The sequence below is a fragment of the Prunus dulcis genome, chromosome 1 (genome assembly GCF_902201215.1).
Source record: "Prunus dulcis chromosome 1, ALMONDv2, whole genome shotgun sequence".
NCBI lineage: Eukaryota > Viridiplantae > Streptophyta > Magnoliopsida > Rosales > Rosaceae > Prunus > Prunus dulcis.
Genome location: NC_047650.1, coordinates 20,527,461 through 20,553,598, shown reverse-complemented (window position 1 = coordinate 20,553,598; position 26,138 = coordinate 20,527,461). Strand labels below are relative to the sequence as shown.

The following is a 26,138-nucleotide window of genomic DNA, read 5'->3' as shown; positions in this document are numbered from 1 at the left end:
CATTTCATAAAATCTCAAACATTCAAATCATCTAACAACTTGAAGCAAGCCACATAAGCTACAGGATAGATTTGTAATTTTCTTTGAAAATTGACGGTAACAATCCCTCCGTCTCTCAACCCCAGTATCCATAATCCTCATCATGACTATAACTCCATTAAGGGCTACGCAGCCATCTTCCAACACTTACCAGATTTCCTCCTTTCGAGCCGCATCTAATTTCTATTCCTATTCATCCTCCTCATGATTGCTTGTCATCAGCTTCCGTGGCCACCCCCCAATATTTCCATCCTCCTCCATATCCCTAATATCTTTTCATGATAAAAATGAATTTATTTATTTATTTATAATTTCACTCATATATTCTTTTTTTTATTTTTTTTATTTATGATGGTAGATCCCCTCACCCTATCCTTTAACAGATTTTCCAACTTGAGATCAGGAGGATTATTATAAAATTGGTATTGTGAAAGTGACCTTCTATTTGTGTAAATCACATAGTCAGTTGAGAAGCAGGCTTGGTAATCTGAAATAGGTTGGTGTTTCTCAGGACCGAGTTAGGAATTTCTAATTATTCATTAGAAAAAGAAAGGAAAAAGATTGAGAGTGACGATGAAGTTGGTTCTGAGGAGAAAACAAGGAGTAACGAATGCCGTTATCGTTAAAAAGGCAAAAAAACATATTTAGCTGATTTGGCTTACTTTAAGTCGTTAGATGATTTAAATATTTGAAATTTTATGAAATGATGATAAATACGTACTCTCTAAATTCGGGATTCTTAAATATGCAAAGGCGGAACATACCTCATATATTTAAACATCAATCTTTCTCTTTAAGAAAATAAATAGAATTTTATTTACATCTAAGAAACTATAAAAACTTATCCCTTATAGATATGATGTGATACAGTACTATGGCGGCACTAAAGATTAGTCTGGACTGGAGAGTTTCATGTCATTAGGCCATTAAATTAACTTACAGTACCTGTAATTTCAACGCCAACTATTCAAGTGAAAGTTGAAATCTCCACCAGCGACAAAATAAGTGGAAAATCCTTCTACCCTGCGACATCACTGAAAGCTTAATTTTGTATATATAATATATTTGTCGGTCTGAAAACTGAATTTGCCAAATTGTCCATAAAAAAAGTTGAAGTGACAACTTAATAATTATATCTAATTAATAGACGAAACGACGATTAAGAAAGTGACGACTTATGTTGAGCTAGATATATGACGATTAAACCTCATCCATGTGTTGGATTCATATTAGAAAAGTACCTCAACAAACTAAAATATAAGCACTACTAATAGTAATAGTATCGATGCATTTTGAGATGCTACTACTAGTTACTAATTATGTTGGGGCAATATCTAACATTGGTTCAAGCTCTCTTCTGGTTGCTGAAGTTTATGCCTTGTTGAAAGATTTGCAATATCTAATTTCTAAAGGTTTCAAGTTTGCCAGGGTGAAACGAGATTCCAAGTTTCCCAGAACATTTCCTTTGTGCAAGATCAATTTGAACACCTAAGCTTTCATCACGTTTTGCGTTAAATTATGCTCTTGCAAGACTAGGGATGCACTCTCTTCTCCGTCAAGCTTCGGAGCCCTTAGCTTTGGATCGTTTTGGGGGTGGGGGTTTAATTAGAGGTGACTCCCTTGAGTCTTGTGAGAATATTATCATGATATGTGACAATATTCAACGAATCTTTTGTCTGAATGCAATAACATGGACCAAATTGATGTGTAGACTAAAAGATGAATGATCATATTAATTTATTTGAGAGTTTAAGGACTAAAATAAGAACTTCAAAAAAATTAAGGGATCGTTTGTGATAAAAATCTTTTTATTTAATCACTGCACATACTTTACAAAGTGGATAATGCTTCCCTCCTTGCCCATAAGGAGGAATTCCTCCTTACCTACTAATGTGGCTCAGCCACAATCTGACACGTGTCTCTCTTTTTAAGAATAGGGCTAACAATAAAAGACACCCTGTTGGTTTAGGTTGGTTCTCAATATGGACTCCAGGTATCAATTTTATCAATTTACACCCTTACGTTTGCAATATAGTCCAATTTCATCATTACGTTAAGTTGACCGTGTAGTCAATCGTTAAATGCTGACGTGTCAAATGTAGGATCCACCTACCTACAAAAAAAAATAAAATAAAATAATAAAATAACATTCTAACCAAAAAAAAAAAAAAAACTTTAAAAAATCAACTACATAAAATCCCAGCCCCTCTTAAAACCCGAAATGATGTGTAAAATAACATTCTAACAACAACAAAAAAATTTTTAAAAATCAACTTAAAAAATCTCAGCCCTCTTGATCCATATCGTCTTCCTCTAATTCTTTCCTCTTTTCTATCTTCCACCACGAACAGGATCTCCAACCGACAGACCCAGCATTGCCGCCAGCCGCCGGAAACCAGGGCAGACTACAAATCTGGAAAATTTCCAGCCGCTGCCATTGTTAAGTTTTTTTAAAAAAAAATTAAAAATTAAAAATTAAAAAAACCCAACCCAGCAGCTCCCCCCTCATCATCCTTCTTCCACTTCCTTCTCTTCCATTACACCCACCTCCAGAACAGATCCGTCATGGCTGCGCTCACAATCGCGCCTTCGAATGTGGATACCAAAGAATAAGAGTCACAACGTGCAAGACCCAGATGATGTCAAAGACCCAAAAAACCTAGTGGTGAAAATGCAGATGGAGGAAGAGAAATTGAACAAAGGGATTTAAGCCCCAAAAGGGCCCTTGCAGATCTGCCCAGAAATAAAAAATGGAGCAAGAGAAATTGAACAAAGGGATCTTAAGCCCCAAAAGGGCCCTTGCAGATTTGCCTAGAAATAAAAAATGCAATGGCTCAAGTGAGGGAAAGGGGACCAGGAATTGGGCCACTGTGTCATTCAAACCTCCAAATATTTGCACTGCAATTTCAGAAAAAATAGGTGGTGGTGCATGTGGTTTCAAGTTTCAACAGCTTATGTAAACATGAGGATGAAGGACAAATTGTTTGCCAGTGCCCACAGAATTACACATCCATTGATACAAATGATGAGTGGAAAGGATGCATGCAAAACTTCGTTCCCCAAAATTGCGATGAAACCTCAACAGAAACACATCATTTCGGGTTTCAAGAGGGGCTGGGATTTTTTTAAGTTGATTTTTTAAAGTTTTTTTTTTTTTGTTAGAATGTTATTTTATTATTTTAAATAATTTTTTTTTGTTAGTAGGTGGGTCTCGCAGTAGACACATCAGCATTTTACGATACTACACGATCAACTTAATGGAAGGATGAAATTGGACGATGTTGCAAACGTAAGGGTGTAAATTGATAAAATTGATACTCTAGAGTCCATATTAAGAACCACCCCTAATCAGCAGGGTGTCTTTTATCGTTAGCCCTTAAGAATAATTAAAGTGCAAAATAAACTTTTGAGAATATAGGACGAGTGTTAGTTTGTGGGAATTGGGAATTGGGTTTTAAACTAGTAAGTGGGAATTGGGATAGTCGAAGAGAGGGAGGAGGGAGACAGAGAGATAGTGAGATAACAGGGATAACGTCAATTTAGAAAATAAAAATTTTGATGTGTTATATTTTAAGTCGTTAGGATAAAGATATGTTAATTTTTCATATATATTGTTTGTGCAAATATTTACACGAGAGAATATTTGAGAGAGATTCTTCCACAGCCTCCTCTTTCTTGTTCATCGGTTTATGTCAAATAGATTGGAGTCAACGGACCACGCCCATGTGTGAGGGGTGGCTTGGCCATGTAGGGGAGAGAGAGAGAGAGAGAGAGAGAGAGAGAGAGAAGAATTTTGCCAGGGTTTTTAGAATTACCTTTTGTGTGTTGCATAGCCATCTATTTATAGACTCCTTGCTTGACTAAAGTTTGAAGAATAATTCCTTATTTAATTAGGATAATTCTTACCCAAAAATAAGTGATATGATAAATCAATGTAATTAATTAGGGTAATTAGTTGACCTAAGGAATATTCCTTTTTCATGTGTCACCTTCTTATTGGTTGTCGAAAATATGTATTTCCACATGTATTAAGATATTTCAAATATTTCTTTTTTTATTCTTCTTCAATATGAAGGTATTTATAAAGAAATATAAAGATGTGTTAACCATAAATACAATAGGAAATAAATCTCAATTACAATAGAACTAAATAAATGGATAAGAAACCAAAATCTTAACTAAATAATTACTTGCCAACGAAGTGTACATGCTAACTATTTTGGAGTCCTAGTTTCTTTATAGAAATACATGGAAAACGACAAAAGCAAAACGATACAACCAAAGTTAAGTAGATTTGAAGACCGGATATCTCGTATGAAGATATAACCAAAACTTAATAAATTGGAAAGTCATATGCCTCGAAATAAGAGATATGAAAATAAAAAAGAAGAAACGACCAAACGATACAAACAAACTTAAATAGTTATGGAAACGTCACTCTTTATCGGTCCGTATTCCCTCACACCCTTTTTTGTTTACTTCATGTTGTAACTTCCATTACCCTTATCAAGTTATAACTATTTCCTTTTTTTTAAAAGGCTATAAGAACTGATTTTAATTTAAACTAGCCTCTCCGTACACTCTTTTGGGGAGAGGCTTTTTTTAAAAACTTTTAAATTTATTTTAGAATTAAAAAAAATAATGGGCAGTTGTGTTCCATAAAAATATGATCAATTATCTGATTTTTCTTTTAATTTTAATTTTTTTAAATATGAAAAAGTGTGAATTTATCATATTATTCTTATTTAATTAATATTTTTAATTTTTAATATTTGCATTAACCAAGGAAGTTTTATAGTATTTTGAATATTTTACCATTTTCTGTATTTTACTTTATATATATAATTAAATACGATTTAAAATATGAACTAAAATACAATTTAGAAAGAAAATTGTTATTGTGCACCCCCTTAAAATACAATTTATATCTTAAGATTCTGAATAACACCTTCTTCTTTTTTTAAAGTGCTTTCCTCACAAATCAAATGTCGTTTTGAAAATCTTGGACAATTATTTATTTATTTTTAAATGAGAGAAAAAAAACCTGGAGTGCCAATTGAGCGAGTAACCGCCGTACACGAACCCGATGTGCATGCAAAATTAATATCCACGTGCAAAACTAGTTCTTTCGGCTATAGACTTCCTATTCCTACTCTATTCCTATAACAGAGTCGCGCCACTTCGCCGCATAAACGTCTGCGAGCCAGAATATATCGCTTCATCTTCTTCTCTCTCTGTCGTTCTATTTATCCCTTCGATTTCAAAATCCTTAAAATTCTCTCCCATTCTTTAGCCCCCCAAAGAAACCCTAAACCACCCAAAACCATAATTCTCCGTCGCTGTAAATCTCTCACATTGTCCTTCAAACCATGGCTGCCGCTACCGTATCCGTCAAGCAAGAAATCACGGAGAAAACCAATCAAATTCCCAATCCTTCGCCTATTTACCTAAGCAGCGATAGTAGTAGCGCTAGTTCCGTTAACTCTTCGGACGTTGAAGACCTAGACAGCGGTTCCTTATTGGGTTCCGTAGCGAGCAAGTTGAAGAAAAATCGTGATTTGGCAGGAGGCGAAGGAGCTCCGGCAACGAAGAAGCTGAAAAGTAAGGGAAACGCGGGTTTCACGTTCCCTCTAGGGTTTCTGCATCCTCTTACGCCTTTGGAAATTGCCAAGGCGGTGCCTCTGGCTCAGGTTTCGGCAGAGAACGTTGCGAAGAGTGTTGGTGTAAATAGTAATAATAATAATGATAACGAAGTGGGTCTGGTTCTACGGAGTTGCAAGCAGTTTTGGAAAGCAGGGGATTATGAGGGTGGCAGTGAAGGCATTGCCAATTCTGGGTTCTCTTCTGGTACAAAAGTGCTGCACGCGTTGTTTTGTTTTCCAAGTGTTTGATTGTTTGTTTTCTGCTCTGCATGTTTTTGCATGTCTTTGTTTGACTGTTTTAGGCTTTTGGCTTTGTGCTTTTGATGTTAATCTTCTTTTTGTGCTTTTGGCTTTTGCAGTTGGAATGGACCATGTCAGGGTTCATCCCAAGTTTCTCCATTCAAATGCCACCAGTCATAAGTGGGCTCTGGGAGGTACATTATCACTAAAGTTGAAAGTTGAATTTATACTTATTGGTTCTTTATTGGCTTTGCTTTTAAATGAATAGAAAGAATGCGACTAACTGTGATACTCTGTTTGCAGCTTTTGCAGAGCTTCTAGACAACGCCTTGGATGAGGTAATTGAACATCTTTTATCTTGCTTTCAGAAAATTGAAGGAATATTGATTTGTTTTTCAATCCTAATGTTTTTTTTGGGGCCAGATTTGCTATGGAGCCAGTTATGTTCACATTGACATGCTGAGAAATAAGAAAGATGGCAGTGAGATGTTGATGGTTGAAGGTACATTACTCCATATGTTTTGTCATTCTTTCCTAATAAACTAGTGGCATCGATAGCGTGGATGTCTTTTCGTATTCACGCAGTCCCATCTGTGCTGTTTTTGCCTTCACAGTTGAATTTTACCATTCCCAAATTCTTTTGCTTTTACTTAGAACATGACCCCAACTCTGTTATACAAATGCTAATGCTTTGTTTTTATTTAACCCTTTGAATACAGATAATGGTGGTGGAATGGCTCCTGATAAAATGCGACAATGCATGTCTCTTGGGTATTCCGCAAAAAGCAAAATGGCAAATACTATTGGTCAATGTGAGCTGCAGCATAACTTACATGAGACTATAATTTGAAAATTTTATAAGTAAAGGGGTAGTGAATAAGTATTATAACGGAAGATTGTTTCAATTATCATAGTCTCATTGTTTTAATGATTTCAATCTCTCTTTTTCTTTTAGATGGCAATGGGTTCAAGACGAGTACTATGAGGCTTGGAGCAGATGTTATAGTGTTTTCTCGTTGTCGGGGGATTGATGGGGGAAGGTTTGGTTTTCATCAGTCTAAATTAAAATCTGGCTTTAAATTTTTTGATTGTTTTCGGTCTTAAGTTTTGCATGAGACTTTTGTTACTGCCCGTTTTACGTTTTTCTGCTGCTTCACATATGTTTGATTGTCTAAATGAAATTTAACTGACTTGTCTTCTTTTCTCTTAGCCCGACACAGACCATAGGAATGCTATCCTATTCATTTTTGAGGGATACTGGAAAAGAAGATATTGTGGTTCCCATCGTAAGAACAGCAGTTCTTCATTTTTTTTTGTTTTTGTTTTGGTAAATAATGGCAACAACAATTTCAACCATTCTTGACTTATGTTTTGTAATTGTATTTTTGTTACTTAAATCAAAAGAAATCAAACTAAAAGTAGCTTTAAATTTCTTACAGATTATTATTAAAGGACTCAAACTCTTTACATCTCCTAAACGCTTTTCTCGTTTGTTTGAGTGTCGTGAACTCAAGGATTTGATTGTTAGCATAAGCTGTGATGTTTTTTCAGAAGAAGATTAACAAAAGACGTTGTAGTTAATTGAGGATGAATATTTTATAGGAGAAGCTTATCACTAGGAAAATTGGAGAAATTATGTAAATTGATCAGTTGCCACCACAAAACATTTATTTTGCATGAATTCCTTTGAAGTATTCTCTTAACTATGATTCAATTTTACGGTAAGGTTGACTACGAGAAAACAGGTCAAGGATGGAACAGGATGGTGCGGGGTTCTCTAGATGATTGGGAGAGAAACCTAGCGACCATAGTGCAGTGGTCTCCATATTTAAGCGAAGCAGTTCTTCTTCAGCAGGTGAGTCTATTTCTTGTTTTGATAAATCACATGTCATTTCATAGCTATGCTTCAGGTGACCAAAGAAAAAAGTGTTATTTATCTCTTTCTTTGTTGTGCTCTGTAGTTCACGCTCTTTAAAGAGCATGGTACGCGTATCATAATCTACAACCTTTGGGAAGATGATGAAGGACAACTGGAACTTGATTTCGATACTGATCCCCATGTGAGATTTTGACTCTGAATTCATATAAACTTAAAGGGTGCCTGCACTGTCAGATTTGGGTTCTTATCTTTCATGTTTGAAATGACAGGACATTCAAATTAGAGGAGTCAATAGGGATGAGAAGAAGATTCATATGGCAAAACAATATCCCAACTCTAGACACTTCTTAACTTATAGACATTCGTTACGGGTATGTTTGAAGAGATCATTCAACATGAATGAATGTTGGCATTCATTGTGATAGAACTGCAATTCTTGAAGAGATTTTAACATACGGTCTTACATCAGTAACCATACCATCTTTTTCATTTTTGCCAGAGTTATGCATCAATTCTCTATCTCAAGCTTCCATATAACTTCAGAATTATTCTCCGTGGGAAAGATGTTGAACATCATAACATAGTGAATGACATGATGTTAACTAAGGAGGTAACATACAGACCTCTGCATCTTCCGGAGGGAATCCCAAAAGATGTAAATGTAATGCTTTCGAAACTTAGTCTTGGAATTAGCATTATTTTCTGTTTTCGAGTTTACAAATATGCTGATTTTTCTCTTATTTTTACAGATGATTGCCAATGTCACTCTTGGTTTTGTAAAGGATGCGCGATTTCATATTGATGTCCAAGGGTTCAATGTTTATCATAAAAATCGACTGATTAAGGTTTGCTGTCTGTGTCTTCTTTATCAATTTGTAGCATTTATTCCATGATAAAGCCTTCAATTTGTCCCATATCATGGTTGGTTTTGGTAGAATAATGCACAGGAAGGACTTCGTTCTTGTAATATTACCAGTATATTCTACCTTCTTGTCTTGTTTTTCCTAAACTAAAAAAAAAAAAAATCTTATTTTTCAGCCGTTTTGGAGGGTTTGGAATGCTGCTGGCAGTGATGGTCGTGGAGTTATAGGTATTTTGTAAAACATTTCTTGTGTTTTCTTTTGGTGTTGCAGTGACTAATCATAATATGGATAAGTTATGTTACCCCACTCTTGTCATCTCTCTGTAATAGGTGTGCTGGAAGCTAATTTTGTTGAACCAGCTCACGACAAACAGGGCTTTGAGCGGACAATTGTTCTTTCAAGACTTGAGGCACGATTGGTTGCAATGCAGAAAGATTTCTGGTTTGTTCTTTTCCTTCATGCCACTTAAGTAACTTGATGTTGAATGTATTTAAGTTACTGTGATCCGTTTTTCCTAGGTCTAAAAATTGCCAGATTGTTGGGTATGCTCCAAGAAGACGTTCGAGTGATTTTTCAGAAAGAGAACCTTTAGCATCTAATCAAGAGAAATCCGCAGGCACAAAGCAGAATTGCCCTGGTTCTAGTACTGGGGGAGTTATGAAAATGTCCAGTGAGAAACTTGAAAAAGGATCATCACCTACGGACGCTTCAAGTGAAGATGAGGCATCATATGCTTCTATTGAACCTCAGCAAGACCCTGCTTCAGACGCAAGGGGCCATCAAATGCTTAGGCATTCACACTCCAAGGCATTTTTTTTCCCATTACTTCTCACTTTGTCGTGGGCTGGGCACAAATGAAAAAATAAATGTCGTGGATATATTGGCACTCCAAAAAAGTCATCCTATACTCCTCCATGTGCAATTTCTCCCTTACCTTCTTATAAAGGAGAAGTGCATGAGAACTTTTTTGGAGTGCCAATAACCGCTCCCTATATAAATGGTTAAGTCTATCTGGTTTTCTCTTTTTTTAGTAATAACTCTATATCAATTGTCAAGCGTTAGACAGTCAAAAGATTGTTGTGTTCACTAATATTTGCTAAGCACTACCTCAAGCTGCTCATATGCCTAATTGTCTTGCTAATTATTTCTCAACCATAGTTTATCTGTATATGATGTTATATTTCTTGGCACCAAAGAAAGAGTCAATAGCCACTCCATACTCCATCCATCTCAATAATCAAAGAACTGATTTGTGCTTGTACCTAAAAAACAACTGACTTGTGCAGTATTTTTTTTGTTTTCCAAATACTCCTTTGTCTTTTTATTTTTTCTACCTGTATTGCTTATATTCTCTCCCATTAACAGACACCCGCTACAAAAGGAGCGGAGCAAGTTTCTACTGCTGGAAATGTTGAGTGTTCAACTAAGTCGAAAAAAAATTCTCATGAAGCCATCGAAAGGTGGTGTCAACAGTTCTATGAAATTAAGCTTCCATGTTGTTTGCCTGTGCCAGTAGTCTTTATATCCAAAATCGACCATTTGACTGTTTCCTTTTCTTTTTGCAGATTGAAGGAAACTGGTGGTCCGACAATGCTTAAATTGCTAAAGGACCTCAGTTCTGAGAAAGCTAGGTGTAAATCACTTGAAAATGAAGTGAGTGCACGACGGTTGCTTTAAATAGTTATCTTAAATTTGTATTTGCATTTGCATTTAATATATCGTATATTTATGATATACTGTTGATCAACGTTAAAAGAGTACCAAGATCATTCCACAGATTGGATGCCTTGAAATAAAATTTAGATCACTAGGACTTATGAAGAAATGAAACTTTATATTCAGTAGAAGGGCACGCTGCATCATTTATTATATGTTGCTTTCTGGTTGTAGATTATATTATTATTATGACTTACTGAATTTTTATACTTTATGCTTTTGGCTTGTCTTCAAAATCAGCTTCAGCAGGAAAAACATAAAACAGAAGAGTTGGAGAAAGAGCAATCAGCTTTAATTGAAATATTAGTGGCAGAAAAGGCTGAGCGAGAAAAGGAGGAGGAAAGACTGAGGAAAAGTCTGACAGTGAGGATTTCTCGCCAACCATTTTAGCACCTTCACTTGTCTATTCTCTGAGATAATTTTATTTATTTATTGTTTTCTGTCTGCAGAATGCGTCTAACACCATCGATCACCTGCTTGAGAAGGTGAGAAAGCTAGAAGGAACGAAGCTATTAAAGTGCAAAGTTGAAAGCGAATGAAACGCTAGCAGCGTGAGAGTCCGGTCTCAATTTTACATGTACATATATTTATAGTCAGAAGCAGTAAATTCCAATGAATAGAAGGCTAGAGTGTACTTTACCTGGAAACAATTGCAGGATTTGTGCAGTTAGAATCTTAGAATTGGAAAGGAAAAAAAAAGAGTTGATGCTGACAACTGAATGAACTCAAGCCCTGTATATGGCATGTGGCATGGTAGGACTATGATCAGCAACTTTTCTATGACCTAGAGATTAGTTTTAGTCTTTGTTTCCTCCCTTTGCGTACAAGTTTTTCATTTCAGCATTTAACGAGGAGCCTTTCCTCAAAACAAATGGAGTTTTGACACGTGCTTCTATTCAATTTTAAAGAGCAAAGCTATGCTTTTAACATATCTGTAATATTCATTTCAACGTCCAAAGGGGCTTTTGAAATTGTCGCACTCCGGAAATTCAAAAGGAATTATTATTATTTGTTTTTTGGGATAGTAGAAGACACATTTTTGGACTTGGGTTTTGTCCTTTCAAGGCTTAATTTAATTTTAATATGACCTTATCACCTTTAAACAATCATTCTAATTTGCTAGTGGTGGAGGGGGGCTCACTAGTCACAAGCTAACATAATAAAACAGATGTTTCTGCCTTTCTGGGCAGGGGATTTATGTAAAATATTGTTATATCCAAATGTTTTCCATCTCATACATAAAACAGAAGCTTTTCTTTACCATGGAAAATAAGCTTTTTTGACCATGGTAAGCAATAATATATGGAACATAGTATTATTGTAGATTTGTGAAGTAAAACAAATAGTGAGACTAAAACTATGGTTTCTGGTTTTGAGGGCTACCAGGAGGGGATGGAGGAATGTATGGTGGTATCCAAGTTCTGGGGTCTCTAAGATTGAATGCAGGTGGTGGAGGAGGAGCAAAGACTTTAGGGATATAAGGTATCCAAGTTCTTGGGTCGCCTAAGTTAAATGCAGGTGGAGAGTTTGGGGCCAAAGGATTTGGGGATGGAGAAAAAGGAGGGAATTGTGGGAATGGGAATGGCAAAGATGGTGGGAATGGGAAAGGCAAAGATGTTAGAGGTGGCAAAGGAGGAAAGGGAAGTGATGGCAATGGTGGTAGTGGAGGGAATGGCAATTGAGGCCAAGGGAAGAAGCCATATGGTGGGAAGTAAGGGAGAAAGAACTTGGAAGAGTTGAAGGAACTTGCCAATTCCTCTTTCTTATCTCCACATAAGCTCACATTCTTCTTAGATGGCCTGAAACTCAAGGCATTCATGCTGTATATACACAGATTGTCTTGCTTTGACTTCACTGATATCTCATCTGCTGTTGTTTTTAGACCAGGAACATTGCAGGCTGAGGATGAGCTTCCTATCAAGTTTGCCTGGCACATGGACTTCATTGCAAAGCCATCTATGCAGTTAACTCCATCAACAACAGGTATTTCCAACTTGTACACTCCATACTTATCTGTGGTTCTGTTGACCTCAAAATTGATATCTTCTGCTGTTCTGGGTGAGTTTCCTCTGAATTTGCATTTTATAAGAACATCCACTCCTGATCAGTTAAACACAAGCAATTAAAGCACTAATATAAAACAATTAATTACTTTTTTTATTTTATATACAAGCGATATTGGGGGAGGGGGAACCGAATCTAGGACCTCGTGTGTGCAAAAGTAAATGCTCTTAACCACCTGAGCTACAAACCTCTCTTACGACAATTAATTACTTAAAAGACTGCCAGCTAGTAACTTGGAATGAAACTATGCTCTGTTTTGGGGCCTTGAAGATCATTAATTTTACCTGGCAGAAAGTAGCTGCTTCTGGAGAATGTGTTGGTTGAACAGGTATCACAATAAACTGCTCCCACAACCGTGATCCGGGCTTTTGGTGTTCTTGATTGAGCTGCAAGAGCAAGTGACTGTGTAGCAAGATATGTTAGAAGGAGGAAAATAATTGGATGATCCATGGAAGAAAACATGGGAGAGGAAGAAGGAAGCTTCCAGTAAAAGCATGTATTGCCTATGGACTATACTAGGTTGTACTTAACCCAGTGCATCTAAAGCAAATATTATATAGCTGGAGGCTCAAGCTCTGTGTGCATATAATGTGCCCGTGAGTATTTGGTGTTAGGACCAACTGTAATCATAGAGATGAAATGCTTTATCTATTCAGAACAAAACAAAGACATGTGAAGAACCCTTTTGGCAGATTGTCAGGTAAGAGGGATAGAGGCCGGGGGGGCTTTTAATTCTGTTGCAGATTTAACAGCTAGTGGAAATTGAACTAGGGCTTACATGATTTTCTCGATGGCAAAAAAGTCCTAAGGTTTTTAAATGGCTCAATTGCTGGTTGTGGGGGCACGGGACCTGTCTCTTTTTTGTGACAATTTTGCATTCGACACTACTTTTTTGTGACAATTTGAAGGAAATTTATGTCATGCACAACTCTCCATAACTAGCCTTAGCTCACACATCACATGATATGGTGCCTCTCATATTCTCAAGGCTTCAAAATTGTTTGGGTTTCATAGTTTTGTCTCTTTAGCAAAACAGATGCTTATTAATGCTTATGCATGGACCATGGTTAAGGACAAGTTCTACTATTCTTATTGTTATACGTTTAGCATTCTCGTTGGCTTAATCATCGCTGGAATTAGATTTTGTGCATATTATTTTAGATCTTGAAATCGTCCTTGAATCTGTGCTGGTGTACGTTTTTTTATCTGCCATGGTGTCCTCTTTCATATATTGTCTTATTAAATTCCAAATTTGGTTTTTTGGTTTTATTTTGGTGGTAAATAACATCGGTTTCATGTTATCTTGGTAATAACAACAGTTCTCAGTGGCTTCGCCACAGCAGTAAATCAAAGCCTCTCTCAGTTGCTTGGGCTTTGTTCCCGAAACAAGAATTGGGTCCGATTGTAAACGTTTGTTCGAAAAGCCCAAAAGCAAAATTTCTTTTCGTCTGTTGTTTTTGCAAATTACAAAACAGGTTTTGGATGACGTAGCAATCAGTGATAGTTGTTGTGGGTCAGGATTTGGCCATGGCCCGCCATGGGACATACTGTAGCCGACATCATCACTGTGTGCAGTGCAGCAGCAGGAATGTAGGTGGCCGATCAACAAAACATTATAATTGTAAGTATTTAAGTTTGAAGAGCCACTTTACCTGATCGATAAAAAACGACATTAATTCCTGGTAGAAAATTATTCACAGCGGCCAAAACTACAGATACCAAAACAAAATGCCAAAATCATGTCGATTACAGGCTTGATTATCCTCAACTAATGGCTGAGAATGTCCATATAGAAGACCTCAAAATCTGAACTTTTTTTTTTATATATATGGGAGAATTTCCATTGGAGTAGAAAATGCAAGTGAAATTAACATAAAGCATTCCAATGTATTTCAACTGGACATCATCATGAAAATCACTTCTGAAGCTCACTCCTTCTTCTCTTCCTTTTTTTTTTTGTCTTTCTTTCTTGTGACATGTCAACTAGAGGTGCTAATCCGATCAGAGCCAGAGGGCCCCAGCCTCCTTGAGAAGTGGGACCAGGGAGCCATTGATATGGGAAGCCATGACTCTGTCCATGGTGCCGATGAGCTTACCGCCAATAAAAACCACCGGAACAGCCGGCGAGTTGCCGAGCAACCTCATGAGAGCCCTCTCGATCTCCTTCCCTCTGGGGTCCTGGTCCAGCTCATACACCGTCGGATTGACCCCCATCCCGCAGAAGAGCCTCTTGACAGCATGGCACATGCAGCAGCTGCTCACACTGAATATTACCACCGCGCTCTTCGCCGCCAGCCTCGCCACCCGCTCCAGTGGGTCCCCCATGCTCATCCTCACCGGCACATAGTAACCCCACGACGCCTCTGCCTGCTGATAATGCATCATTATAATAATATTGCACTACTCTTACTCTCTCTCCTCTCAATTAACAAAACTCACAAACCAAACTTGAAGATTATTGAAAAATGCTCACAAAACCCACAAACCAAACTTGAAGACTGTTGAAAAATGCAGAAGACAAGAGAAGAAGAGACCAGAGAAGTTGTTGTTTGAGACAAAAGAGTGTGAGAAGGTGTTGCACAACTTAGACAAGTGAAGAGTGGGATGGGGATTTTATAGGGAAGGTGATGAGGGGTAATATGGTAATTGCGAAGGGAGGGGGGTTGTGTTTAAAAGGGTTAATTGGTTTGTCTGTTTGTTGTCGCAGGGCGTGCTAAGGGGACCTCGTGGATTTTGCTTTAAAAGGATTGTTGTCTGTACAACAACGTACAAGGACGAGGAGCGTAGACGTAGACAAAGTAGAAATACGTCGTAGGGGATGGTAGTAGAAGCGGCGGTGTCAGGGGAGGAAGGAGGCGTATGGGGTATTTTTGTCTACGGTAGGGTGTAGGGGAGGGCAATTGGCAGCTCCATTTTAAGCTAAAATTAAGCGCTTTTTCAGGTTTTGTTGGAAACACAGGCTTTTTAGTAGAAAAGGCAAGGCATCCACACACAGAGCAGAGAGATATTAGACGGCTGCGTTGGTCCTTGTTGTCGGGTGTAGTTTATATATGACCAAAACTGCTTTTACAATTCTGACGTGACCCTTACGCGCATGTCTGCCTCTTTTTTCTTTCTTTTCATTTGGATTTTTGGATTTTGGATTTTGGATTTGGATTCGAAGAAGAACAGAGAACATGATGATCATGATCAACGGTTCTTGGGTTTGTGAATTTTCACCTCTTCCAGCAACAGTGCAGTTGTGCAAATCCCATCCCATGAAAAAGTAGTGCTGCAACATCTAGCATGCCATGCATTATGCCAGTGTGTGTGTGTCAATTATTTTTTTCCTTCTTTTTTTGTGGAATTGTGTCTGCTTAATGAATTAATTATAGTTAATGGCTTTTACTTTAGTTTTGATGAGGTTCTGGTAACGCATGCAATTGCAATACCCCAAAACACTTCAACCCTCCTGCATGCGTTATTTTTTGATACTAGTGTACATATATATATATACATACTTGATTACTATTAACTTTTAGTTTTCATGTTCATTTTTACCTTTTATATACGTTACATATATTAAGATAAGTTTGATTTGGGTCAATTTGGGATTGAAATATTAAAATATATGTAAATGTAAAAACAGCGAGAACAACACCAACAACAAAACCTGGGATTTAGTAGTGTCCAAGTAAGGCAATGACAAAGCAACAGTTGACTTGGATATCGATTTTAGAGAGAGAACAGAAACAAAACACAAAAAAGAATAGAGAGCAAGGCGTGGCCTGCTGCAGAGCAGACTCACAGTCGGGCGGCGGGTACAGTTTGCACATGCAGCGGGATGTGGGCGTATTTTTACTCTCTCTCTCTCTCTCTCTCTCTCTCTCTCTATTATTCTATAGATTTTGGGTTTAATTTAGTTGGGGGTTGGGCTGGGGTCTTTAGGTCTCGACCACAAAATTTACTTTAAATTCTGTGCTTCTCTCTTCTTTCACGCTTTTAAATTGCAACAACAGTGGTAGCTAGTTAAGCCTTAAGAAAGAATGCAGAGGCAGCAGAACGTTCCCTTGGCCTGGCTCCTCAGTTTACTCGAAAACTCATTACTTTTTACAAGTCAATAAGTAAGTAAAGGATTTCGCATTGTTCTCAGTCCGAACATTGATTTAGATGTAGAATAATAATCTTAGATAAAGGAACTATTCAGAGCATGTTTTATCATTTGGGGTTATTTATTGTAGACTTCCCTGAATTTGGCCCCAAGTTGTAATTGGGTCCGTGAACTTTTTTTTTGAGGTAATTACATCTACTAACTAGATAAATAGTTCCAATTGGGTCATACCGTCCAAGTCTGTCAATTTGTCCGTCAAAATGAGGGGTAAAAGCATCATTTTGAGCTGTAGAGGTAATTGTTTCAAGGGTTTTTAACTGTAGATGTCCCTGAACTTTGCTCCCAATTGCAATTGGGTCCGTGAACTTTTTTTTTGAGGCAATTACATTCTTTAACTCGACAAGTAGTTCCAATTGATTCTTGCCATTACAAAGTATAAGAGCTAAAAACTTAGAAACCACAAAAAAGACGGTCTTGTTGGATTTGGCCACATCTACCAAAGTCGTGGCGTAGCTGGCTGCTGTGGTGGCGTTCATTATGGCTCCAAGGGCATCGTCGCTGTTACGGCTGTAGCGGGGGAGGAGAGCTTAAGGGGATGGGGTTGCGGTTGGGTTATGGGTTTTGCAGGTTGGGAGATGGGAGGTGGGTTGCAGGTTGGGTTGAGATCTGGGTTTTGAGGGGGTGGGCTAAGGAGGAGGGGGAATGAGCTGTGGGAGAGAGGGAGAGACAGAGAGGGAGAGCTGAGAGAGGGGGACAGATTCTGTTACGGCAAGACTCAATTGGAACAACTTGTCGAGTTAAATGATGTAATTGCCTCAAAAAAGAAAGTTCACGGACCCAATTGCAACTGGGAGCAAAGTTCAGGGACGTCTGCAGTTTAAAATCCTTATAACAATTACCTCTGCAACTCAAAAGGACACTTTTACCCTTCATTTTAATGGAAAAATTGACAGACTTGGATGACATGACCCAATTGGAACAATTTGTGAAGTTAATTAAAGGATGGAATTGCCTTAAAAAAAAGTTCACAAACCCAATTGCAAGTGGGGGCAAAGTTCAGAAACGTTTACAGTTAAAAATTCTATCTTTTGTTGTCCAAAGATAATATATATTTTAAACTTTTTAAATTACACAAACAATTACGAATAAGCAATATGGAAGAAGTTGGAAGGGAAGTATGAAACAAGGGATGGGATGGAAAGAGAAGTTCATAACTGTCTACATTGCTAATGATACCTTCATTTGCACCTTGCCCCATAGACTGCATCTGATTTTTTTAATCTTTTTTTGTTGTCAAAGGACTGCATCTGAGTCTAATCTGTACTATATTAATTGATAAGATATAATTTGTCAACTATTTTTTTCAAAGTTTCCATATGCTTGTATTTTCATTTTCTTTTAGCAATGGCGATATTCTAAAACTATTCAAATGTATAAGAAGGGGTTCGAACTTGAGTGGAAAAAATTGAGTTTGACACATTGCTTTGGCAAATTGAAGAAATGAAACACATTTCCATTATGCCCTTCTTTACCTTGACATTGAAAGGAAATAGACACATTTCCTTTTCTTAGCCCGAGAGAGAGAGAGAGAGAGAGAGAGAGAGAGAGAGAGAGAGAGAGAGTACCTTACTGACTACGATGGGCTGAAGCCTAGGGAGAGTTTTGGGGATTAAAAAAATCAAACCTATATATTTAACTTTTTTTAAACATAGCCAATATGTATGAGTTTGTCCATAAAAGTTCAATTTTTCATGAGTTTAGTTGCAAGACATCAATAAAAATACACATTAAAATATGTACAATTTCACTTATGTTGTCGAACATATTTTTTATTTTATAATATGTGCCTTTTGGTATTATTATTAATATGTAATTTTTTTTTAAAATGTTAAACCTTATCAGAAATTATCATGTAGTCATGCATTCGAGGTCTTAGGTTCGATTCCTCCCCTCCACAAATATCGCTTGTATAAAAAGAAAAAAAGCGTACTGAAATTTAGTCAATGAAATTATGAATTAGCGTGATTTATATGATTTAATGTATACTTTTATTTCTATAAAGACTATATAAATTGTAATATATATATCATTAGATTTTAAGGTAATAACTTTAGCTAGTCACCGTTGAAAAATTCAAATTCATGGTTCCGTCCTTGATTAAGAGAGAGAGAGAGAGAGAGAGAGAGAGAGAGGACAACTACAATGAGGTTTAAATAGTAATTAACAATCATTTAAATAAACAAATTAAAATAAAATACTCCCTTGATTTCCTATCACAATATATTGTTATTCCACATTTGTGGAATTTCTGATATACATTAATGTTTAACATTTTAAAACAAAAAATATCGTATCTATGATTGGCATATGAATGCAATCTTCCCTTTACATCACCAAATTTCTTAAGAACATTCACGTTGAATTATAGGAAAACATGTTAGAAACCAACCTGTTACAATAGAAAGGCTCAATAGGCTAAGTTTAGTTCACGAAAATGGACTAACATAAGACACAAAGTTCAAAATCACAATCCACTCTTGCCAAGTCAGAATGATTCTATAGCGAGAGCCTTATATTATAAGCCAGGGCAACAATGACACAAAACACCAAAGCCAACACAGCCCAACATACGTAACACACAACAATAGAAAGCCCAAATCAAATCAAAAGTTCCTAGCCTAACGCTGGTGAGCTTTCATTTGATTAAGAAGACAAAAACATTAACCTAGCAGATTGAGGGAATTCAAATGTAAAAGATAAGATTTTGAAGGAAAGGAGAAAGATTTGAAGAAATCCCTTATTGGGTTTTTGAAATTTGGCGCTCTCCTTGCAAACCGATCAAAACTTGGTGTGAGATTTCTATACGATCAAAACCCAAATAAGTCCAACATATAGTTTACAAGATACATAAATCCCGATCTGCCAAAACTGAACAGAAAGGAACACAAAGAAAACAGAAAATTTGCTCAAAATTAATCCATCTCTAGAAAAAAAAATTCCGCCAGCTGGCATGATTTAATCGATCAAGACATTGGGAATTCGTTGTTCAAAATTATCACGTCCTCCTCCTCATCATTGAAGTAGGGTTCCCATCGAACAAGTCATCAATCAAATTCTCAATATCCTCCGGTTGGTACTTTATATACTTCTCTGCCTGCTTCGTCCCCTCCAAGTACTGCCTGAACCTCCCCCAGAAGGACCGGTACGCAGGGATCACCACCGCCGAAACCGAAACCCTAAGCTCCGACTGCAGCTGCTCGTCGCTCACCACCCACGTGCTCTGCGTCTTGTGTATCTCGTCGAACAGCGTGTTGAAACACTTAAACCTCTCCTTGATCACCGTCTTCGACACCTTCCCGCTCACCTGCAAACCCTCATGGTTCACGCACTGCAACACCTTCCCCCACGTCTCCCGCTGGTAGTTCTTGTGGTAACCTCTCAGGTCCGTTGACCGCTTCCGGCACCATGTGTCGCCCATCAGTTGGTGGATCTCAGTGGACCCCTTCACCTTCTGCATGATGTACCGCCCGTTGTTCATCAAGAAAATGAAGCGCAGCGCCGGGTCCCTGTACAGCCTGGACTTCATGTCCAGGTTGCTGTCCAACATGTCCATAACCGTAAGTAACTGCATTTGGAACGGGGACGACGTCGTTCCGGGGGTCCCGTGCGTCTTTTCGAATTCCACGAACACTTGCTCTAGCGAGTCCTTGTACTCGCAGGTGTATTTTAGATAGTTCATGACGTAGCGCGTCAAGGGGTGCACTGCGCCACTCGGCACCGGAGTTTTTCCGTTGTCGCTCTTGATCGAGTTTTCGAGATCGCATAAGATACTCACGGCTACCTCGCCGAGGCGGTTCCTCGCCGCCTCGGCCTCCGAGATCAGCTCATTCCCGATGTCCTCCGGGTACGAGTCTCGGATCGCCGGGACCAGATCCCGGAGCGTCTCGTACATGTCAAGCATCGTGAAGAGCTTCTCCGGCGACCGCTTCGTCAGGACGACGGCGTCGGCGAAGTTGAAGAGCTGGATCGCGACGGCTCGGGCGAGGTTGCAGAATAGGGACTCGGATAGGGATTTGTGGCCGGAGAACACGGCGTCGCAGAGCTTCCGCTCGCGGGAGAAAAGGATGGAGGAGCAGAGCTTGACGACGCTGATCCACGTGGCGATCTCCGCCTGGAGGGACTCCCACGACATTCTCTGGACCTCGTCGATGCTGATGCTTTCGTAGCCGATATCGTTGAGCGCCGATTTGAAGGCGTTGCGCCGCGAGATGCTGTAGACCATGCAGCACTCGTTCTCGTAGCCGGCGGCGATCATGGTGGTGGCGATTTTGTTCATGGTGGAGATGCTCTCCTCGGAGAAAGAGGGAAACTCATCAAGGCGGTCTGGTTCGGGTTGTGGTTGCTGTCCCCGAACTGAATCGTGACTGGAGCCGCTGCTGTTGCTGTTGAAGGAGGATAGCTTGGAGGTGATCTTGCTGGAGAAGCTCTGCTCCAGATTATAATCGGATTTGGCAGAATTCGCATCTTGCTGATCGAGGAGGAGGAGGTTACGAAACTCCTCGTCCAATAGGGCCATGGCACGTTGCAGGACTGTGCTGGTCCGGTTCAAGGCCGAACCGGTTTTGGAACTGGAAGAGAAATCGTCCAACATTGTTGAAATTCTGGAAATGCGGGTCACGGCGTTGATGAAAGATTGGTCGTCGTCTTCGTTCTCGCCGAACCTGGCCAGGCTGCGGCCGTATTTGTTTATCATGGACTCGACCGTTTTGGATAGCGACTCGACGGAGTCGGGGACCTCCAGCTCCTCCGTCGGGTCGGTGTTGCCATTTTGTTTGGCTTCGGAGAAAGAGCCCAGGAAGCGATCGACTTCTTCCAGAACCTCGGAGAGGCTGAATTCGGTGGCTGTTTGATTGGAGGAGTTGGGGTCTTGATCCGGGTCCTGGGATTCGGGTGGAGCTTCTTCATCAATGGTTTCGTAGCGTCTTGGTGTGATTGGACTCGAAAAGAGGATGTTCTTCTTGCTCGAATGTCTTGGAAAACTGACGGACTTTTCAGGCGCCGCTGCGTTTTTCTCCATCAAGTCCGTTCCCACCAAGCACTGCCTTAAATCAATTCTCCAGACAGATAAATTGCGTTGCAATGCAATTGGGCAAGCTTTTCTTCTTCCTTTAGTTTTTATTTTTTTAATAAAATAAATTTAATTTCAGTTAATTTTGATAGCTGCCCTGCAACAAAGAAAATGGAATTTTTGGAAAAGTGGGAAAATTAGGATCCACAACAAGAGCAAACCAAAATTAGTGAAGGAGAGATATGCGGAGATAGGAATGGATTTTGATTTTTTTGGGGGGAGATGTTAATGTTTTTCGGGAGGTGGAAGTTGGTCTGTTGACCGTTAACCTGCACTTTCTCATTTGTGCTTCCCACCACTATTCCACTCTTCTTGCATCAATCACTCTTGTTTATAATTAATTTATTCCAAAATATGTTAAATATTATCCGACCAATCCAATCGTGCATCCTCATGTTGAATTAGTTGCACAAAAATAATAATATCGTGTGCAAAAGAAAATTCAGGTTTGGAATTGGGAGGAGTGGGCACGTTCTCTAGTTTACCAATTTCAATGTTTGTCATACGGGAGCTTTCGATGTTTCTTTTCAATGTAAGGCAAGCCCAATGTACAATTGAAGGCTTGGCCTAATATTGGGTTCTCCTGGATGCATTCATGTTAATGTTCAATGTTTCTCCTGAATATATTCTTATTACGGGATCGTCTTTGAAAAAAATATTAAAAATTCAAGTGATTCTTGAACTTATGTGCTTTTGCAAAAAGCTCGTTTGGGAGTGTTTCTTCTTGAAGGGCTTATGCTAGTAGCGCCTTATACTAGTAGCGTTTGTGACATAAGCGCTTCTACAAAGAAGCAGTTTGTCGTTTGGATGTCACATTTAAATGTGTTTTTACACTACATAAAAGCGTTATTGATATTTTGTTGAGTGTTTGGTTTTCTTTGTTTGGATATCCTTCTCCTCACTGTCTTTCTGTCTCTTTCCCTTTCCCTCATGTATAAAATCATTCATTTTCATTCATTTTATTATATCATGTCTATGGCCATGTGACATTGCAACAAAGATTTTCGACAAACCCAACACACATTTGGGCTTACTTCTTCTTCTGCTCCAACCTCAGAAGCCGATAACATTCCATATAAAATAGCAATTAACGTAAGCTAACCCATCTCTTGTTACGCTTGTTCATTTTGGTTTTTCATTGTTTTTCTCGAAAGATTTTGTCTTTCTTACATTGTTCTCTGTTCTAGTTGTTAAAGACAACACACAGTTGTGCTTACTTCTTCTTCTGCTTCAACCTCAGAAGCCGATAACATTACATATAAAATAGCAATCAACGTAAGCTAACCCATCTCTTGTTACGCTTGTTCATTTTGGTTTTTCATTGTTTTTCTCAAAAGATTTTGTCTTTCTTACATTGTTCTCTGTTCTAGTTATTAAAGACAACACACAGTTGGGCTTACTTCCTCTTCTGCTTCAACCTCAGAAGCCGATAACATTCCATATAAAATACATAAGCTAACCCATCTCTTGTTACGCTTGTTCATTCTGGTTTTTCATTGTTTATCTCGGAAAGATTTTGTCTTTCTTACATTGTTCTCTGTTCTAGTTGTTAAAGACTAATCTTGATGTATCCTTTGAGACTGAACTTTCAAGAAGCAGAGGTTGGTTGGTTTCAATCAATTATTATGTTCTCTCTGTTTTGCTGCCCTTGCACTCGTAATTTTCCTTGTTCATTTTAGCGGATCATAAATATGATGGCTTAAAGTTGCAATTTTTATCATTGGTCCATGATATAGATGTAAAAGGGATGTCAAATTAATGAACAACAGTATTTTAATTGGGGTGTTTATTAGATATTTTCAGTTTAATAAAATTAAATATGGGTATTTTCGGTATTTTAAAAGTTTCATTAAAGGGAGCCAAGTGCTTCCCGTGTTTTTGTCCTGCAACGCTTTTAAGAAGAAGCACATCTCATCTCAAGTGCTTCTTCTAAAACCACTCCAAGTGCTTTTGGATCTCACCCAAAGCGCTTTTATAATTTTTGCCAAACACCATTTTTAAAAGACAGAAGCGCTTTTATCTATTTAGAAACGCTTTTCACTGTTCTAAAAGCACTCCCAAACGAGCCCTAAATGTTACTAGAAACTTTTTTGGTTGTCAAAAAATGCTTTTAGCCATTTAGAAACACTCAAATAAGCCCTAAATTGGACTAGTGTTTTAATTATGAATTTAATGGGATGAACTGAATGACAAAGGCAAAAAGAGGAAAATAAATAGCATTCCTCTTGGACTGAAATCCGAAATAACCAAGCCCCACTGTCCCTGGCTAAGACATGGGTCTCAATGAACATGACTCAAAGGTAAGTAGACCGGCCCACCAAACGAAGCCAAAAATCCTAAAATGGCCTAGCAATCTAGAAGAATTTGTGTATTTGTCTAGACTCTAGAGCTGGGGGAATGCACCAACCCCCCAAGTAGGAGTTATGTTGTCATAATATCATCTAAAGACTGCAAATGATACACGTTACAATCCCATGTATTTAATCCCAACGAGTACCATACTTGACTATGGAGGAGTATTAATATTAGCACATGCGCATAGGGAGGGATGCCCCAATCTCCCAGCATTTCTATCATCCATTTCGCCTACCAAATTACCAATGCATTATGTTCATTTTCCTTTTTTTTATTTTTATTTTGCTTAAACAAGCAAGATCGAAAGAGACGATAATTGACTACATAACATATTCTTAATCACTTGAATTATAAATTTTTAATTATTAAAATCCAACAACTTATGTTCGCAATGCCATAGCCGCCTACGGGGAAAATTAATAAAAGGTTTTACCAAAAAAATAAGTTGGAAATTCTTTACGTATGGGCCAAGGCCCAATACACTTATTTTTGCAGCCGGTCATGGATGGCCATAAAGAAAAAAAAATAAAAAAAAAGAAGGGACCTTCCTATGTAAAATCTGACAACGTAAAAAAGGAACCTTCACTGTAGTCTGACAGGAATAATAAAAATTGGGATGTATTATCACGATTTAGAATCTTAGCTACAGCAATCAATCATGACCCTTCATTCCCATTTTGTTTCTGCATGCCGTTCGAATATTGTCGGTGCTATGCTATTTCTACTTCTCTACCATCCATCCATCATCATCATCATCATCATGGGATACGTACAGCACAAGTCCAAAATTTTATAGACCAGACGTGTGGCATCTCTTAAGTGTGGAACATTTTTGTTGAGAGAGATATGCTAATCAAATCTGACCAAGGGAAAAAAAGAGAGAAAAGGAACATTTTAGATGGAGTCAATCCTTCTTGTCATCATCTGAACTCTTTCACAATGGTGGATTCAGAAATTTTCCTTCTATGGATTAACGTCTAAAAGGTTAAAAATATAAAATATTATATACAAAATAGACCAACAAAAAAAAAAATGAAATGATAATATTATAATTTACAATTAATAGAAAAAAATCACATTGCAATTGTCCACGACGAGTTTTCATATTCTGAAAACGTTGCATTATATAATCATTATCAATATAAACAAACACATCTTTCTTAATATAAACAAATAAGCTATTACTCAACCATTGATTTCCCATTCGGTTGTGAATTGGACCTTTCACAATATTCATAGCAAAAAATGCTTTCTCCACAGAAACTGTTGCGAAAGGTAAACTTAAGACTAATATGATAAGCAAATAATCATATTAAATGTTCTATGCAATCATTTCTCCATCATTTTTCTTACAAGGCTGCCAATCCTTTCAATTGAGAAAAATTGCTCATCGTATGAGTATGATGAATATAAATCACAAGTTGATCTTCAAGTGCCAAGAGGTCTCGATGAGTAAAATCTTGAGAATAAAATTTAGCAAAACGAAGTAGCTTTTGAAACAAAAGCTATGAATGAATTATCTGAACTCAAACATGCCAAATAAAGAAGTAACTCAGTACTTACCTCACTAAAGCGATGATTTAATTCTGCAAGTTGCCCCTTAATGATTTGAACAAAGATATCCACACGATAATGATGGAGGCGTGTTATTATAGGAGATGGAGGCGTGTTATTATAGGAGCTCTCCAATGTGATCTCCATTCAGCTACATATGCATCATCCATGTTTGAAACCTCAATATCATGTTTGCCACAAAAGGAAGATACTTGATCAAGCAAGGCTTCAAATGCATTCTCTCTCATGTGTTGTAGTTGCTCCTTGAAATCTGTGACTAAAGTCATTGCATTCCCAATATCTTAGTCTTTCCTTTATATGCTTCTAACTAATCATTTGTGGCTCCCAATATAGATCGTATGAAAAATAGGTGAAATACGAACTTAAAAGATTGTATTTCTCTCAATGACCTATTTGCTTCACCAATATTATGTTGGAATTTTAAAAAAGGTTTAAAAAATTTAACCGTTTTGATTGATTTAATTGTAATAACCCAAAACAAAAATTCTTAGTTAATTAGTAATTTATTTAGAGAAAAGATAATTTTGCCCTCGGAATATTTTATTAA

At 37.9% G+C, this 26,138-nt stretch overlaps 4 protein-coding genes across 4 annotated transcripts; 1 reads left to right on the top strand and 3 right to left on the bottom strand.

The window, feature by feature from the left end:
• Positions 1 to 5,341: 5,341 nt before the first annotated feature.
• On the top strand, positions 5,342 to 11,152 carry LOC117614680 (protein MICRORCHIDIA 7). The gene is made up of 19 exons (XM_034343566.1): positions 5,342 to 5,886; positions 6,041 to 6,115; positions 6,225 to 6,259; positions 6,345 to 6,423; positions 6,641 to 6,733; positions 6,877 to 6,961; positions 7,132 to 7,207; positions 7,648 to 7,776; positions 7,883 to 7,981; positions 8,070 to 8,171; positions 8,300 to 8,461; positions 8,550 to 8,645; positions 8,839 to 8,890; positions 8,993 to 9,104; positions 9,182 to 9,470; positions 10,029 to 10,123; positions 10,229 to 10,316; positions 10,620 to 10,742; positions 10,829 to 11,152. Exons 1-19 carry the CDS (start codon positions 5,409 to 5,411, stop codon positions 10,916 to 10,918), a joined length of 2,358 nt encoding a protein of 785 aa, XP_034199457.1. The 5' UTR covers positions 5,342 to 5,408; the 3' UTR covers positions 10,919 to 11,152.
• A 380-nt stretch (positions 11,153 to 11,532) lies between these two features.
• Positions 11,533 to 13,094, bottom strand: LOC117614883 (leucine-rich repeat extensin-like protein 3). Its single transcript, XM_034343808.1, has 2 exons — positions 12,728 to 13,094; positions 11,533 to 12,479 (listed from the first exon to the last, which is right to left on the bottom strand). The coding sequence occupies exons 1-2, from the start codon at positions 12,903 to 12,905 to the stop codon at positions 11,737 to 11,739; spliced, it is 921 nt and encodes a 306-aa protein (XP_034199699.1). The 5' UTR covers positions 12,906 to 13,094; the 3' UTR covers positions 11,533 to 11,736.
• A 1,155-nt stretch (positions 13,095 to 14,249) lies between these two features.
• Positions 14,250 to 15,009, bottom strand: LOC117615233 (glutaredoxin-C1-like). Its single transcript, XM_034344280.1, has one exon. It carries the CDS (start codon positions 14,826 to 14,828, stop codon positions 14,445 to 14,447), a length of 384 nt encoding a protein of 127 aa, XP_034200171.1. The 5' UTR covers positions 14,829 to 15,009; the 3' UTR covers positions 14,250 to 14,444.
• A 4,347-nt stretch (positions 15,010 to 19,356) lies between these two features.
• Positions 19,357 to 21,752, bottom strand: LOC117618290 (exocyst complex component EXO70B1). The gene has a single exon (XM_034347884.1). It carries the CDS (start codon positions 21,608 to 21,610, stop codon positions 19,589 to 19,591), a length of 2,022 nt encoding a protein of 673 aa, XP_034203775.1. The 5' UTR covers positions 21,611 to 21,752; the 3' UTR covers positions 19,357 to 19,588.
• Between the last annotated feature and the right edge of the window lie 4,386 nt (positions 21,753 to 26,138).